Source organism: Hoplias malabaricus, chromosome 11 (assembly GCF_029633855.1).
Source record: "Hoplias malabaricus isolate fHopMal1 chromosome 11, fHopMal1.hap1, whole genome shotgun sequence".
NCBI classification, from domain to species: Eukaryota; Metazoa; Chordata; class Actinopteri; order Characiformes; family Erythrinidae; genus Hoplias; species Hoplias malabaricus.
In genome coordinates, this window is record NC_089810.1 from 35240941 (window position 1) to 35259374 (window position 18434).

Consider the following 18434-nt stretch of genomic DNA (forward strand, 5'->3'; position numbering starts at 1 on the left):
GGGTTAGAACTTTGGTCAAAACCTTTACATTCAAATCATATGGATATCATAAAAATATAATTTATCCAAATGACAGTCAATGGCCATCCTGAGGCCATTTCATATCACATGTGACTGTTTTAGGGAGGAGACATGGGCAGAGTGCGTATCATCATGACAGCCACTTTCTCAGTACAAAAAAAACAACATGGCAACCAACTGTCATCACACAACTATACTAAAGTGTCTCCCTGAGGGGGACAACGGTGGTTTCTTGGGAGGTACTTTGCATATCTCCACCCACTTATTGTTTTTGGTCCTTAGTAGCTGCTGTGAAAGCCACCAACTCTGACAGAGCACTGCACAGTGAGACCAGCTCCACTCCAATGCTTCGCCACTGCTCTGTGTGGCCATCGCTGACTCACTACTCCTGGAGTTGCTGGGGTGTGATAGTCTCTGCTAACATTTGTTCACCGGGGCCTGGCTGCAACATTGCCAGAACGACATTTTCTTCACTGGTGGTCCACGTGTGTATGTCTGCTTCGCCCACCACTGTCCTCATGCCCTTTGTTGACCGTGGGGCTCACAGCTACTGGATTCGTCCTCAGCTGATGGAGCCCCAGTCCACCACCTAGCATTACCGTCTGTTCACCGTTACCTGGTTCCATCCTGCCATCACCCCCCTTGGATCCACCAACCCGCATGGATCCAAAGATCAATGCCCCTGAACACAACCCATCAGCCTGGCTAGCAGCATCTTTTTACAGTGATCTCAGTTCACTGTCGCTGTTTTTTTTTTTTTTTTAGCTGGGATTGTGATTGACCTTCTCAGTCCATCAGGTGGCAAGCCTTGCTCTGTATACTCTCTTCTTGACAGCTGGACCTTCACTGTGAAGACCGTCGTCTTCAGATTCACTTGAGCTTTCCCATTCCCATGTAGGCAGCCTTTAAAAATGCTGTGAAATGCACCACCTACAAAAAACATCACACAAAATGAGGGGGAAAGGGAGGTTTTATTCAATTTCATCTACACAACATTACACAAACGTAAGTACAAAGGGCATACTGGGAGCTACATTTGTCAGCATTTGATGGACCATTTTATTTATGGAGGACCCAGAACAACATCTGGGTTCTTTAGCCATGTATATTTTGATGTTTGTGATTTTGGATGTTGGAGCAGAAGTTCGGCTTTGTAAAATGACATCAAGAATGTAAAAACACACAAGAATACATTTGATATGGCTCAAGTATTTACTATTTATCACTCTACAATCCACAAGATAAGCCTAATGTTTGTAGCCATAGCTAATGAATGAATTATGGTACATCTGAGGTTCATAGACGTTCAATGCTCTATGAATTGTGGCCTAGACGGTTAGCTATAAATTGCCCCAAGCACTGGGATTTGAAGCAGTGGACCAGTGGTTTAACTGCACTCAATATTTGTTATGAGCAGTAGGGATTTTGATCTAGAACTAGATATTCAATATCGCCTCCTGTCCTCACTCATGTTTATGAGGCAGAACGCCATCGGGACCTCACAGAAATGTTCGTCTTCCCAGAAGAGTAAAAGCAGTTACGGCAGTACAGATGAACACACTCCTGATTTAAGCCCTTGATCAGTGAACACACGCAGACAGTGTGTGTGTGTGTGTGTGTGTGTGCGTGTTACAGGACTGTGGATCTGTGTGTGTGGCGCGTCCTCGTGCGTAACTATGACAGTGCGTGCGTTTGGAGGGGGGGGGGGGGGGCGTCATTGGTCGGCTGGGTACACGCTGCTGGATTGCGGTGTTGTGTGTGCGTGTCGTTTCCGGCGGGGCGGCGCTTTCATCCTCCGCAGCGCGCGCCGCTGCGGTTCCGCTCAAGGGACGCTTCTGATCAGAATGTGTGATTGATACGTCACCGATAAATGATCGATGAGGCGCGAGTAAGCGGAGGAGGATGAGATAGTGAAGGGCGCATGCGCGGCTCAGTGTGATTCAGAGAGATTCGTGACGCGGTGCTGTGCGCGAGGACAGAGAGAGAGAGAGAGAGAGAGAGGGATGGACGCGATGAGGTGAGATGTTATATTATTATTAGTTTATTAAATACTGGTGATCATTTGGAATGTCTGTGTGTGTGTGTGACGCAGGTGTGTGAATCTGTGTACCGTCTTCACTAACACATACACAGAGAGAGAGAGCATCATCACGAACACACACACGCAGTCCATATTCACTCCGCCTGATTAGGTTTAGGTCTTTGTTGTTTTATGTTCTATGTGATTCACGATATTTCTGTCTTCATCTTTCATCTTTCTCCTTCCATCCTCTCTCTCACTCTCTCCTCTCTCTCGATTATATACATACACACACACACACACACACACACACACACACACATAGGGTATATATTTGGCCCGTGTGTGTGTGCGTGTGCATACACACACAGGACAAATCCTATCAGTAGTGTACTATAACTACTAAATACACACCTATAGTTTTCTTGTTAGAGGGGCTATTTTTTTAGTCTCTCAGATAATGCCTCTGTGTAGCTTTGAATTAATTTTGTTTGTTTAATTGCTGCTTCAATTGAAGCCTTTTTCTGCCACAAATCACCAGTCACCAGTAGGGCTACGCATTGTTCCTACCATAAGAGGACCACAGCCAAATGGTCTTGCTCTCTGTGGTAGGTAGGATGGCCCTCCCTCCTCCACCTCAGTCAGAGTCTGTTAGCTGGCATAACACATCTGGGCAGTTAGTGATCTCCTCCAAGCGTGTTGAGCTGTCCAGTGGTGTTGTGTTTGTAGCAGTTCAGAAGGAGGTGGTGGATGGCATATCTTACAGTAATACCATAGCATCTTTTAATAATGACTCACTATTTCACCCTAATGAAAGAATCTTTTCTTATTAAGTACATAAGTGAAAATTGTGAGCAATGTAGTTATTAAGGGGCAGGTCATGGCAAGTCATAACTGTGCGATTATACATTATAAACATTATTAAACCTAATTATGAGTTATTGAATGTGATAGTGTTTCTTAATTTGGCAGAGTACTTGATTTTAGTCTAATCTAATCTCTTATGTTTTCCCTCTACAGTGTGTAGTGTTTCCCTGCCCACCTTCAACGTGATGCTCCAGCAAAACAACAACAATAACTCCCTGTGTGTGGACACGGCACACAGGGAGCTGCTGCAGAGGAACGGTGTTCCACTGAGCCTCGGAGCCATTCCCCTCATCAAGGGCCTGAGAGCCTGGGCCCTCAGCACCGCTTTTAACTCCAAAACCAAGAGGAAAGCTGCAGCGGAACAACTCAGACATCAGACCTCAGACCAGCACAGGGGATGGTCAGTAAAGGAGTCTGATGTTACATTAACTTAGTTTTATGAACATTTCAGTCATATGATCTTTAATCCATGGTTATGGCTTTGTTTGTTTGGAGCTTCTTTATTCAAACACATTTTTTGGATTCTGGCCAAATTGTTCAAATATTCAACTGATCATTTTCAGTTTCTGCCGACAGGAGGCAGCACCAGTGTTTACCATTCAATGAGACATAATTGAGTTGAGCAAAGTATATATTTATGCAAATTAGAAGCAAAGCAATGTGGCAATCAGCAGTGGGAATTGAGCAGAGTGGTTTATGCTTTACTCCGGGTGCTCCGGTTTCCTCCCACAGTCCAAAAAAAACACACGTTGCAGGTGGATTGGCGACTCGAAAGTGTCCGTAGGTGTGAGTGTGTGAGTGAATGTGTGTGTGTCTGTGTTGCCCTGTGAAGGACTGGCGTCCCCTCCAGGGTGTATTCCCGCCTTGCGCCCGATGATTCCAGGTAGGCTCTGGACCACCCGCGACCCTAAATTGGATAAGCGGTTACAGATAATGGATGGATGGATGGATGGTTTATGCTTTATCTCTGCTACTCCACCCCCATTTGGCATCAGTGAAATTATGGCAACCGAACGTCAGATCAAGTTCTGAAATGTTAGCGATGATCAGTGACTTGCTTGAGCGACAAGAGGTGAAAAATTGCTGCCAGTGTGAACACAGATTTTACTATGAATAACATTTCAATAAATCTGATGAAGAGAAACTCATTTCATCTCCATAATCGGGGTGTGTGTGTGGTGGTGGGGGGGGGGGGGGTTGTCGGTCTGCCCTTATTCTGATTTCTCTAATTCTGTGCAGAAATAAAACCAGATAAAGGCCAGTCAAGCCACGCCCATTTACACTGAAGTTATAAGGAGTGTTTCAGCCTGGATTGTCTTTAAAAAAGGCACAGCACTTCAAAGCAGAACACAGATAAAAGGAGAGTCTGCTATTTTTAAGTGATATAGAGAGGTTTGAAAAAACCTCTCTATATAGGCCTTGGGGACAAAAAAAGTGTTAATTCAACCATAATTAATTAATAACATTTTATAATATATAATATTTCATACGAACTATATATGCTTTAACATCCATTTTTCAAATTTATAGTTTCCTTTATTTTTCAGTTCATCCGAATGCTGCTCTCTGCCATTTTTTGTTATTATTCTTCACAGGAAACCAAAGGAGAACCTGTCCTCATGTCGTACTCCAGGGGCTCTGGTGACTGTGGCAACGCTGAAGGGTTCAGAGGGAGTTCGACAGACTCAGACTCGCTGCCTCTTCCTCCGAGAGGGATACAGCTACCTCTGCACTGTCGGGAACAACAAAGGACCTGGATGTAGAGCCAGAGGGCCGCGGATAACTCTGAATTCAGTTGAGGGAATGAGAGGAGAGGCGTATGTATCTCTCAGAGGAAGAAAAACATGTCAGGATGAGGCAGGAGCTCCAGAGGTCAAACCTCAGGTTGTCCAGAAGTGGAGAAAGTCAAGTAAAATTGTCAGATCTGCAGAAAACAGTTCAGTTACTCAGAGTAAAGACTCAAAACAAGAACAAGAGACTAAAAGGGACTCTCAGACTGATGCCATAATGCAGTGCCTCAAGGCTAAAAACAAGCATTCAGTACAACAAGGGACATTAAATGAGAATAATGACGAGATTTTCACACACAGGTGTGAGCCAGGAATCTCAGCCAAAGCTAGTTCCAGTGCATCTGGGGATTCTGAGGCTTATACTGTGAAGGAAATGCCCAGAGTTAGCTTAGCTAGCACTGAACACAAGAGTGACCTTGTAGCAGATGTAAATCTGAACCAAACTAATAAACCCCAGAGCATACATCTTGTCAGTGATGTGGCAACATCTGGAGAGTTGTGGCCTGAAGAGTTTAAACAAGATAGCATTCAGAGAAATGCAGAGATAGAGCAAGACATTAGCCACATATACAAAGAGACTAGCATAGCTAGCATAGTTAATGCAACCAGAAATCCCCCAGAGGCCAAAATAGACCATAACTTTTGTAAAAGTGAAAATGAGGTGGTAATTCCAAAAGAGGATGCCAATTACGGTCATGACCTTGCAGAAACTGAAAGTGCAGTCAAGCCCAGAATAGATAAAGACTCACTTAAAAGTGAGACTAATCAGTCTGAGGTGGTCATCGATTCACAGAAAAAGCTAAAAGATGAAGACGACACTATGAATAGGTCTAGGACTGACAGCACACTGGAGGAACCTGGTAAAGTAGAGGGTGGATCCAAGGTCAGCAGAGAGAAAGAAATAAATAAAGCTAAGAATGATCAAGCTCGGGAGAATAAAGACTTCCCTGAAAGTAAAACTAGAGAGTCTGAGGTGGTCATCCTTCCTCCTGATGTCATGATTCAAAAAGAGAGCCCTGATCAAGGTCACATGCTTGTGGTTGCGCTAAATGAAGCCAAGGACAACACAGAAAATGATTCAATTAAAAGGAAATATAATCAACACAGTGAGGTAATAAATATTGACGAACCTTATAAATATGCAGATGAAGCTATGGGTTTATCTAGGATCAAGAATCAAAAAGATGATCCTAGTCAAGGTCATGGCCTAGCGGGAACTGAGACAGAGTCCAAGGTCAGGATGGACAAGGACTCCCTTATAAGTGAGAATGATCAACCTGAGGTGGTTATCGTTTCTGAGGAAAAAGATGGAAACCAAGATGAGACCTTGGCTCTGGTTAGAACCCAGGGCCCAGTGAAGCATTCTGACCAATGTCATGATCTTGCTGGAATTAGGACTGGATTCAAGACCAGGAGAGACAAAGATGACCAATCTGATGTGGTCATCCATTCTGGGAAAAATGAGAATGACAAAGATGAGACTTTGGATATGTTTAAACTCAGTATGTTTAAAATGGACACTAGTCATGGCCACAAATTCATAGGAGTGGAGAATGGGTCCAAGGCCAGAACCGAGAAAGATGAGCAACCTGAGGACTCTAAGGAAATGAACAAATTTGAAGAGGATCTGTCGGACATTGTGACAACCAAGAGTGCAGTTAAAAGGCCTGATCAGGATCATGAACTTGCAGAAACAGAGAGTGGATCCAAGCCTGGGATTGATGAAGGCTCTGTTAAAGGTGAAAATGACAAACTTAAAGTGGTCATCCATTATGAACAAACTGATGAAGGTGAAGATGATGCAGGAGGAATGGAGGAATCCTGTTCTTCTCTGTGTTTGAAGGAAGTAAACAGTGGTTGTGAGGAACAGTGGTGTGGTAAATCTTCATCACGAGGACCTCCTAAAGCCTTCCTGATTAATCCTGCCTTCAACTCTACCACAGCCATAACAACAGCCTCCAGCAGGCAGCAGCAAGGGGTGGGGGCTGGCTTTAGGAGCTTAAGACCTGAGCTTGGATCTCAACTACTTTTAGAACAGGAGAAAGGTCTGGAGCAGGACCGGAGCAAAGTGGCTGGGAATGAAAGACTGGATGAGGGAGGAGAGGAAGAAGAGGATGAATTTGGGGTCTTCATGCAGGCGGGAGAGGAGCAGATATGGACCCAAGGGTTCAACCGACTCCAACAAGTGCCTTCAGGAATGTGTGATGGCATTGGTGAGTAGAAGAATGTACACTTTACTTTTATGTGATCCATTTTTGATAGTAATAAAGTATGAAACATTTCAAACATCACATTGCTGTTACAGTGCACCAAAAAATACGTTTAGTCCAAATATAGCAACACAAATATAGCAACATCTTACCAGATATAAAGAAGAACTAATGGAGTATGCTGCCTTTAACAGGACATATTATACCTCTTAGCAATACGTAACACAGTCCTGAGGTCTTAACGAAATGTCTGTGACATGCTTTGGTCAAAATATTACAAGGATCAAACACCACAGCAGCATAATCCTCCTGTCCAATCAGAACGATCAGTTTAAGTGCCTGTTCCTTTAAATTTTCATCTTGCTTGGTTCTTGTTCTTGTTTTCTCCTCCATATTTAATTAGTACTCTTCTTCTTTCATGCTCATTGTGTTTGTTTTTATAACACATTAATGTGCTAATACAGTCAAAAAGTGTTTTTCCTTCATAATATGTCCCTGGGTCCCACGGTTGCACAAAAGGTAGGGTTGCAGTCACACAGCTCCAGGGTCCTGTCTGTGAGGAGTTCGGTGTTTTCTTTCCATGTCTGCGTGGGTTTCCTCCCACGGTCCAAAAACACACATTGGTAGGTGGAATGGTGACTCAAAGGTGTCCAGAGGCCTGAGTCTGTGAGTGAATGTGTGAGTGTGTGTCACCCTGTGAAGGACTGGCGCCCCCTTTGTTCTTTTTATTCATTTTTTATAGATTCCAAACACGCCGTTAAACTGAACAGCGAAATCCTCGTTATGGATTTCTTCCACTGGGAGAAATATAATTCTAAAAAATAAATATAATTCAAAAATCAAACCTAAATGATCAAATAATGAATGTGGCATAAAATGTACATTATTTACATATGAGATGGGCTCTCGTACGCATGCAGTAAATCTCACAAGACCGTGTTTACGCTAAATATAACGTATTGTAATTGGTTTGACTAAGTTATTAGCAGGACAGTTATTAAGGGATTTGTATTGCTCAGATGTTGCTCCTTGAGGGCTAAGGAGACTTAGCAGAGACCGGGGAGAGACAGCATTATACAGAAATAAAAAGGAGACATTAGACACAGGTGTCCAGTGTCACGATTCACGGGGCGGACTGACGGAGGCAGACTCACTTGCTAGAACACATACTTTAATACAACAAAACAAAGAAACAAAACAAACACAAACGGACTCGAGGGCAAACACGAAGTGAGGAAACAACAAGACTAGGAATTAAAACAAAACGACATGACTTGGAATGGAAACGACACAACTTGGAATTGGGACAACACGAAACAAAACGACTTAGGAAACACAATGAATCAACACGACATGACTAGGAAAGAGAAAAACACAAAACGAATGACCGATACACGGAAGTGACACCAGGGAGCTTAAATACATGAATAGACGAGACACACCTGAAACAGATAACGAGGACGGCAGACAAGGAGGCGGAACAAAGGCGGGACAAGGGCGGAGACAAGGACAATAACAGACAGAGCCATGTGCAGAGAGAGCACATGGCAGGGAAAACAGGCATGACAGGACGAGTGCGTAACATCCTGATAAAAAACACAAGTTATTTACAGTATCAGAAATTCAAACGTTCTTAGTGCTGAGGAGTTCAATTAACGTATAACATCAAATAATACTGAATTGCCATGAGGAGAGATTCAGAAAGAGTTAGAGCGACACATTCCCATACAGAATATCACTGATTATTAGAATATTGTTTTTTGGACACATTCTGATGGACACATTGAACCTGTATGATCTGACCTGAATTCAAAGTCCAACAAACTCCTCAAACTATTCATTATTTTAAGAAGGCTCCAAATGGTACTGTCCCCCATTTTCCAACTCTTTCTCTCCTCTCTCTTGCTGTCTCTCCTTTCCTTTTCACCATGATATTTCTCTCTCTTAGCCTCAGGCTAGGTGTAGTGGTAAAGAGGCTGAAGATGTGAGGAGAATCCTTTCTTGTTATCTCCATAGTAACGTGTCCTGGGATAACCCTAGCCTAGAGCATTATTCTGATTAAAGACAGTGTATCAGCATACACCAAAATGCCAATTGTTATTTTTAACATATGACGTCATATCAACGTAGAGGCCACAAAAACACCAGGTGTAAAATATACACTGCTAGTAGGCGAGCCATATACAGTCTATGAGGCGGAGAGTCACAGAACCAGGAGACATCAGTCAGTGGCATTCACTGAGAGAAACGGCCCTGACCCCGCCTCCAAACAGTCAAAACCCACCCATTTCAAAATGTGAGGGGGGGGAATCCTTTTGAGTGCAGAAAGAGCATGAGGAAAATAGCTCGATGCGTGAGGGAAACTTTAAAATCAAGAGGGTAAAAACCATCTGAGAATGAGGGTATAAAAAGTGTCAGTTTGAATGTGAGATTATGACCAGTATGCATGCACTTCCTCTTTCTGTGCTCAAGAGTTTCACAAGAGTTGTTTATGAGAGGGATATTTACACATGCGTAATGTTAAAACTTGCAGATTAACCTTTTCTACCCTGTGTTTTTGGTCCCCTCTACTTTTGACACTGATGTGATGCCATAGGGACAGGTTTAATCAGATTTATTTACTGATATGTAGTGTCCCTTCATCCCTTCGTCAAGTGTATCAATAGGAATGGGTTGCCCATTTGTTACAGTCTATACTATACATCGGAACATATTTAAGAGGATCCAGCCACCTAAACATTAGTGTTCTGAAAAAGTAAGTGGATTTGTGTCTAGAAATGTATTATAAAAGTTTAACCATCACTCATCACTCAATCAGTGAGATCTGATACTGATGTTGGGTGATGCAGAACTTAATTTAATCTCAAACGTACTGGATGGAGCTCCATTACTCCAGGGAATACAGTTCCACTGCTCCTCAGCCAAATACAGTGGGGCTTTTTACCATTCTAATCTACACTTGGCATTGGGCATCGCATTTCATTTCACAGTGTGCCATTAAAGTAGCTGAGTTCAGTTCTTATAAGGAGTGTCCTTATATTATTGGACACAGAGAGCCTGTTTATAGCTGGCATTAACATGCATTTTTGGTGATGGTATCATAGTCAGATTTCTCTTGTCCCGATAGCCAGTTTTTTCACAGATTAACTTGAATGTCCATCGTCATATGCGGAAGAAGGACAGGAATTGTGTGTCCATTAAAAAAAGGACACACTTTTTTCACACTTGCCTTGACTTCTCTGTCCTGTCCAAACACTCCTCTGGACAGTCATGGTGCTGGCCACTGCCTTGTAAAATCTGATCTCAGTAAAATCTGATCTCAACTGGCCTATACAGATGGGGACTCTGTGATAATATTGATACCTATTTCAGACTTTCAATTCATCATACAGTATATTTTTTATTGTATTTTTTTATTGTGTTTTATAGACCCTTTTAAATACAGATACTATAATACATGAGTTCCACTGTGTGATAATCTGGGCTTAATATTAAAGCAGAAATATTTAGTAAACAAAAAACAGGTTATCAAAGTGGATCAGATACGAAAATAGGACACTTTCAGAAAGCATTTCCATAATTTATTTATAAAGATAGACATCAAAGGAGTGTCATAACATCTTGAAAGATCTGCTAAAAAAGCCCACCAAAAGCCTGACAGTACAGATAATTAGAGACTGTTATATTGGAGGAATTATTGTCCTGATCCAAGAGGATGATTTGAGCCTTCGGAGACAGATAGTGAGGCAGTCAGGCAAACATACAGACATACACACCCTGACAGGCAGACAAACACAGATAGACAGGTAGCCTTAGACTGACAGGCAAATTGACAGACAGTCATGTTTAGTTGATGTGACTGTATTAGCCACTAGCATTCTCATCCAAATGGGTTAAGGTGACGTAAAAGTAATTGGCTGTAAATATCCTTCTTCAAGCCTGTTGAGTTTATTGGAATTTAGTGTCCTCCTCTAAGCATGTTGAGGTGATGTAACAGAACTGGGAGTTAGTGTTCTCCTTCAAGTGTGTTGATAGCAGAGATGGGCACAGTTTAAGTCACACTTAAGTCATATACAGGCTTAAGACTCGACTTGTAACTCAATCCTAATGACTCCCGACTTTAAGAACTTGTAAATAGAGCAGTGTAGTGTGGCTTCTGAAATGAGCCAATCATACCTACGGACACTTTAGCGTAACCACTCTACTTACCAATGTGTGTCTTTGAATCATGGGAGGAAACAAGAGTACCTGGATGTAACCCACAGGAACACAGGGGGAACACACAAAATCCCTCACAAACTAGAACCCAGCCCATATTGGTTTTGGCCTTTAGCCAAAAGACTCATAACTCTGGCTTGTATTTTGTGACTTGTGAACATCTCTAGATGATATATATATATATAACGTGTATTTAAGTTAAAACAAATAAAAGCAGTTCATTCTGATGGAAAACCTTTACAACACTATTTTCATCTCAACAGGACAAAGAAACTCCTCTAATGCAATTGAGCCCATGTCCTGGTCGTCTGATTGGACTGGAGGTCTGTCATTCCACCAATCAAATGACTCATGGGCCACATTTAATCGGGATGACGAGGATGTCAGCAGAGGGGCGGAGTCTGAGATAAACGCCGGCCAATGGTGGAGCTCAACTGCAGCAGAGAACACGCATGTCACACCTTTACATAATCTGGTACGACTGAAAACACTCAAAACCTTCAACCAAAGCTGTTGTATATTTGTAGGGCAGTGTCATGTGTATATTAGAGGTTTACTCTATTTGATGTAATATGACTGTTGTCATTTGTGTTACCAGTATAACGGTCCGGTTTTGTTCGGTATAGGATGCGTAAATTGTCGGATTTAATTAAATCCATCTGATAATACCTTTTAAATAATTCTTTAGACACACATCAGCACTGTTGGAATAAAACATTGTTCCTCTGCGTTTGTTGTTTTAAAGTTCTGACATTTTAAATTACTGTCCTTTATCATGTGAAAATAGTAAATGGACCAATAAAAATGGTCCTGAACTACTTCTATTTTCCATTTACCATTTTGATGATATGAGGTTTTATTCCAAAACAGTTTAGCAATTTGTGTATAAGAAAAATTGTGTGTGTGTGTGTGTGTGTGTGTGTAGTCTTGTGTGTTTTTAGAGGCATTTCCCTGTGTGGACGTATCCTGTGAAGGAGATAGTGAGTGCGTCCCGACTCTAAAGGAGCTTCTCCAGAAACCAGTTGAAAACCACAGAGCTACAAAACTTCAGTATGTGAAGATCTTTTCTATTTTCCAGAATAGGGACAAAGAAAAGATTTTCAATGTTTCAGTCACACTCAATTTAACTTGTTAAATATAAAGAAATTTACAAATTTATGCCTGAAACACACTCAAAAAAGAAAAAAGCTGTAACAGAGACATGTTTACCACTGGGTCACATTGCCTTCTCTTTTTTATTGAAGATAGTCATTTTTACACTAAGAATTTTTGCCCATTCTTGCTGTATACAACAGTCAGTGGTCGCCATTATCCTATTCTCTTCATGATGCACAGGCAGACATGCGCTTGCAGCCTATGTCTGTAAAGCCATGCGGAATAAGGCATGCGTGCTGGGGGATGGGGCAGGGCTCAAATCAATCAATTAATTAATTAATTAATTTTCTTTCGGTGCACCTCAAATAACTTTGGGCTCAGAGAACTCCCCGGCATTTCAGCTTAAAATGTATAGACTTCCTCTTTGCATAATACAGTTTCAATTTGCATTTCTTGATGCAAAGTCATGTTACCATGATTGACATAGCCACTTGTGTTCAGTAGTACTTTGGAATATCATTGTCATATAGTCCTTTCACAGTAGCATGACAGTTTCTCAAACAATACCACCCGAGGGCTCGATGGTCACACACATTCCACCCTTGGCCTTTACACACAAAGAGTTTCCCTGACTCTCTGAATCTATTCATGATATTATGAACTACAGATGGTGAAGGAACTATATTCATTGCAATCTTGCAATAATAAAATTCTGTTTCATCTATTTGAAAATATATTTAAAAATGTTGGCACAAAGTGACAAGCAACAACATATATGTGATACAAAGCCTATTCCCTAGATAAAGACTCATTTTATACCTTCCATATTCACACTCTTATAGTGTAATGCTTCAGAATAATATTAAATAATTTTTTACATTTTACATACAATTTTCTTTGTATATTTGTCTGTTAAATAGACGTACAAAAATGAACTGATGTAGGCCTATTTACTGTATTTAAAAAATGTCTCAATATCTCTCAAATTTGGTTAACAGCTTTCGTACACCACTGAATTTTTGGAGTGAATATGATTCTTGTAAATCTGTTATCATGTCCTGTGGTAAGCATTTGCAGAAAGATCTGTTTTTGATGTGTTCTTTTTTCACTGAAAGTCACCGCCCTGAATTACAAGCTAGGTTAAAGAAACATTAGGGAAGATTTGGTATTTTAGTAAATCACTTTTACAGCCCTGTCGTGAAATCAAGGGCAGTAAAGGGTGTTGTTTCCTGGCCGCCTTCAAAAGTTACATAGTGTAGTTTCTGTAGTGCTGAAGCCAAATTAGTAATGACAGATGCTCTGTTCTCCATGTTACAAGTCAGTAAAACATCAGAATGATTTATTAGCTGTTACTGTAAGGTAAAAATACAGCTTAGTGTTGCTTTAAGTGTGAGTAATACTAAGCTAACACTGCTGTCATTGCCATTGGTTTATAATAGTGTTGGAGTTAAAAGTAGTTTTTAGTGTGATGTTAGCTTACTAGTACTGAACCATTATTTCTAAATGTGCTCGTAATTCAAAGCAACAACATTAACCTTCTGTGGTTCACCCATAAACAGTGTCGGGAAAGTGTGTTCATCAAGGGCCTGAAGGACCATTTCTTTCGTGGCACACATAGTGCTCTGTATTTTTGTGTGTTGTTTGGCAGCCATTTTAGTGACCGAATGTCTGGCTTCACAGCCTATTACACATGTACACAGATGTGAAAGATGGCTAAAAATAGTCACCTAAATTTGGAAGAGGGTTCTCGCTGCCTCAACAAAGTCGATAAAATAGGCTGAGACTTAGACAGGGCATTTCCCACTATTCTTATCCTTTACCGCCCCCTTGTGCCAATTTGTGGTGTTGTAGCAAGGTATCAAGTGACTTGGTGAATAAACAATGCATAGTCACAGTGTAAACATTTAAACAACGAATCCCTGACCCAGACGTCAATCAATGCGTTCTCCTGCAGGAGCCGGAACCTAATAGATGGCCTGCAGGATCTGGAGAGGATGATTGGTGTGAAGTATAAAGGAGCAGAGTCTCTGAGCCGTAAGCTCCTCCTCCAGTCTCTCCACCTGGGCCCAGCCAGCTCTGTGAGTTCAGACATTACTTACCTTTCAGGAGAACCTAAACTGAGCTACACTTATAACAGTATTGTCAGTTCATTTCATTACAGATACACAAGTTAAAATACACATGTATAAAAGTAAACATTAGGGTGTGGCTTCTCAGACAGGGTTTAAAACTTATCCTCTTCAACTGAAATTCACAATGCTTTGTAGCCCAGGGCTAGGCTTAATCCCTGTCTGGTAAACCACACCTATATATGCATGTTTAATCTATTTATAATGTATCATTATTTGAAAACGCAAGCAGCTTCATGATGAATGGACCAATAGAAACGACTCAGGGTTATCTGGAGATAAATGTACGGTTACACTTCCATTAAAGGTTCAGGATGTTTTGTCATGTCCTGAAAAGTTACAGTTGTGTTGATGTTTCTGGTCAGAACACTGAAATTTAATAAATTAATTGTACATAGTCATATATAAATCATTCTCTCTCTCTCTCTCTCTCTCTCTCTCTCTATATATATATATATATATATATATATATATATATATATATATATATATATATATCCCCCATATCTCTCTCTCTCTCTCTCTCTCTCTCTCTCATATTGTGTGCTTTTAACAGCATATAGCATATTTTATATTATAAAAAGAGACGTGTGCACTCCTGGTGAAATGTTCATGTATTTGTTGATATTTTAAGTGACTATAAGTAAGAATTCTCTTCAGAGAAAGCTTTTGTACATTTTAATACCCAATTATTGTTTACTTACTGAATTTCATACATTGGGGAAAATAAAACTTACAATATACTAGGTGTTGTGTACAAAACACGTTTATTTTTCAAAATGTTTCATTGAATATTATTATTATTATTACTACTAATATTGTTGTTGTTGTTTTAGGAGCGCATCATTGGCCGGAGACAGGCAACTGCTCAATTCTCCCCAAACCTCCCCTCCTCCAACCAGCAGCTAGCAGCTAACGCTAAGAGAAGGCTCTCCTATGACATCAACAGGAACATTACGACCTAGCTAATGGAACTTTCTAGCTAATGGGACCTTTTGGGTTCTAGACTCTTCAGAAAGAACCAACATCACAACAGCAACAACAACAACAAACTGTAGTTTTAATCTGTGCACCCTCATTCTGGACAGTTGTTTATTTATTGTGTATTTTTTTTCTCCAACTGTTTGTTTACATTAACACCATCACAGCAGATACACTGTATGTCCAAAAGTTTTGAGAGAAGTATTTATTCAAGAAGTTAAAACATTGGTGAGAGGATCTGATGGCATTCAGCCACATAAACATGCGTGAGGTTCTGAATCATGAATATTACTCCATCTTGTACAGATTGAGATCCGTCACTCCAGAGAACACAGTTCCACTCCTCCATAAGTTTGGGGGGCTTTAGAGCCCTCTGCTGGACTCATTTCATTTCTTGTGTTTCTATACAAATTATGCACACTTTGTCCACAATTTGTAACTGTTAAATGAGCTCACTTAAAGCAGCCCATTCTAAGGAGCTAGTTACTAGTTACTAAGCTAAGCTAGCTAAGCTAGTTTAGTTACTTTTGGACATACAGTGTAAAACACTGGTGTTCAAAGAAATATTGCAGTCCTTTTCAGCCTAATCTCTATCTGCCGTTTCTCTAGTGTAACTGTTTTCATGATTGATTCATTTAATTAATTAACATCATTATTCACGAACAGGAAAAACTGCAGTGGTTAGTTTATCAGTAATTAATATTATCTATTTAGCACATTGGTATTTTACTTTGAATAATGAAAAGAGAAGCATTGTTATATTCTCTCGTTTTGCACAAAGCTCACTCCACCAAAAAACACGTCTGGTGCTGTATAAATGTCAGAGGCCATTCTTCATGTAATATTCAGTTTTGTAATCTTTAATTAAAATTATGAATGTTATAATTAGAATGTGCTCAGACTTTCACCAAGACTCAGATTCTGAATCTGATTTTAGTGTTTTAATGAAGCACTCGTCTATTGCCTTCTGTATTGAGAGGGTAATTTAAGTCAGGTTTCTGAACTTTTTTAAGTTCTGGGAGACTTCTAAATGTGCTGTCTGTGGTCGTTAATGAGGCAGATGGAGATTAGCTTGAAGAAATTTGGATTATTCCTTACATAAAATGGAAGGCTCACACCAAGCAGAGGGGTTAAAATAAGGAATAAAATCTGATTCATGTTTGTCACACACTCAAACCCAGTGCCAAATGAACACCATCAAACTTTTAAATACTGCAAAGGAGAAGAGCATTGCTCATACAAACCTGGTTTAGGCTTTTTACGTCTGTCATCTGCAAACAGATGGGTGTAAAACATGCAATATTTGACTTACCGTCACAGCTCATGTTTAACTAATTATAAATTATTCTTATTTAACTTTACAGTGCATCAAGGCACATGTATGAGCTGAAAATTAAAGGTGCGATGAGTCGTGTGTATGTGGCTGTAATATCAGAACCAGTCTGGCCTCATCTATGAAAACTGTTTCGAATATGAGCAGTGGCCATGACTTGAAGAGGAGAGAGGATATAAAAAAAAGTATTTTATTTATCCACATCCCTGTTTCCTGTGCTTTAAACCTGGAATATCTGAAATGTAGTGTGACATTTTTACCAATTGTGAAATCTTGGAGAAATAAAGACCATATTTTCTCAGTTTTAACATCAACGTTTTAAAGATGTTCCTCTCAAACTGTTGATTGATATAATAATAAAAAAGGATTGAACAAATGTATTTAAATTGTGGTTTTTTATGTGTCAAAAAAAAAAAAAAAAAGAAATGCGCTGTATATGACCTCTGGACTTACAGGACTTTTTATCTGGACTGAAGAACAGACACTAATGGGTTGCCAAATTTACAATTTAAAATTTTAATTACATTTCTGGAGTTTGAAAATGCAGAGTACTATCAACTCAAAAAATAACTTTTATTATTATTATTATAAGATATTTTTATATCTATATCTACATCTAAAATCAGCAAATGATACTGACAAAAATATAATATGAAAAGTATTAAATACTACATTTTGTTCTGTAAATTATGACTTGGATTAAGTCTAATTGCTCTTTATGCTCCATAGACTCACATTGGGTGTCTGTGTTTAAAAAAGGTCTTACACAGAATCTGACACATCCAGGACACAAGATGTCAGTAAACAGACATTTTATAATGTGAAGAATTATTGATTTAACCCTGGGCGTCACGGTGGCGCAGCAGGTAGAGGTGAGGAGTGTGGTGTGTTCTCCCTGTGTCTGCGTGGGTTTCCTCTGGGTGACTGTCTGTGAGGAGTTTGGTGTGTTCTCCCTGTGTCTGTGTGGGTTTCCTCCGGGTGACTGTCTGAGGGGAGTGTGGTGTGTTCGCCCTGTGACCGAGTGTGTTTCCTCCAGGTGACTGTCTGTGACGAGTTGGTGTGTTCTCCCTGTGTTTCCTCCGGGTGACTGTCTGTGAGGAGTGTGGTGTGTTCTCTCTGTGTCTGCGTGGGTTTCCTCCGGGTGCTCCGGTTTCCTCCCACAGGATTGGCGACTCAAAAGTGTCCGTAGGTGTGAGTGTGTTAGTGAATGTATGAGTGTGTGTGTTGCCCTGTGAAGTTTTAAGGGTGTGTGGCGCCCTCTCCAGGGTGTATTCTCGCCTTGCTCCCAATGATTCCAGGTAGGCTCTGGACCCATCGCGACCCTGAACTGGATAAGCGGTTACAGATAATGAATGAATGATTTAACCCTGTGCTCTGCTGACTGGTTGCCACCTGGCTTTGTGTGGTATGGTTATGTTATTAGTCTGATTTGCATCTGTGCCACCAGCTAATCATGATGACACACACCGTTTTAATCTCACAGGTGTGAGGTGGAAGAACATTTGAGAGCCAGGAGACGGCATGATGAACTATACCATTATATAACATAATTCAATGTACATCGACTTGTTTCTTTCAAAATCTGATACTTTATATTCTAGGTTATTTTTAAGCTTTTGAGGTCTAAGTTTTAAGGTTGGTTTATTGGAGATTGTGAGCTGGACCTAGCAACCCCTGTTCAAAAACAATCTCATGGCTGTCATCTGGTGTCTTTCTTTTACAACAAGAAGAAAAACAGCTCATTGTGGAAAAGAAATTCCTTATTCACTT

At 40.5% G+C, this 18434-nt stretch overlaps 1 protein-coding gene across 1 annotated transcript; it reads left to right on the top strand.

Moving 5' to 3' along the window:
• The first annotated feature begins 1877 nt into the window (after positions 1 to 1877).
• si:ch211-14c7.2 (titin homolog) lies at positions 1878 to 17013 on the top strand. The gene is made up of 7 exons (XM_066684428.1): positions 1878 to 2038; positions 3062 to 3308; positions 4504 to 6911; positions 11390 to 11601; positions 12052 to 12176; positions 14176 to 14299; positions 15187 to 17013. The coding sequence occupies exons 2-7, from the start codon at positions 3094 to 3096 to the stop codon at positions 15313 to 15315; spliced, it is 3213 nt and encodes a 1070-aa protein (XP_066540525.1). The 5' UTR covers positions 1878 to 2038; positions 3062 to 3093; the 3' UTR covers positions 15316 to 17013.
• Positions 17014 to 18434: the final 1421 nt, after the last annotated feature.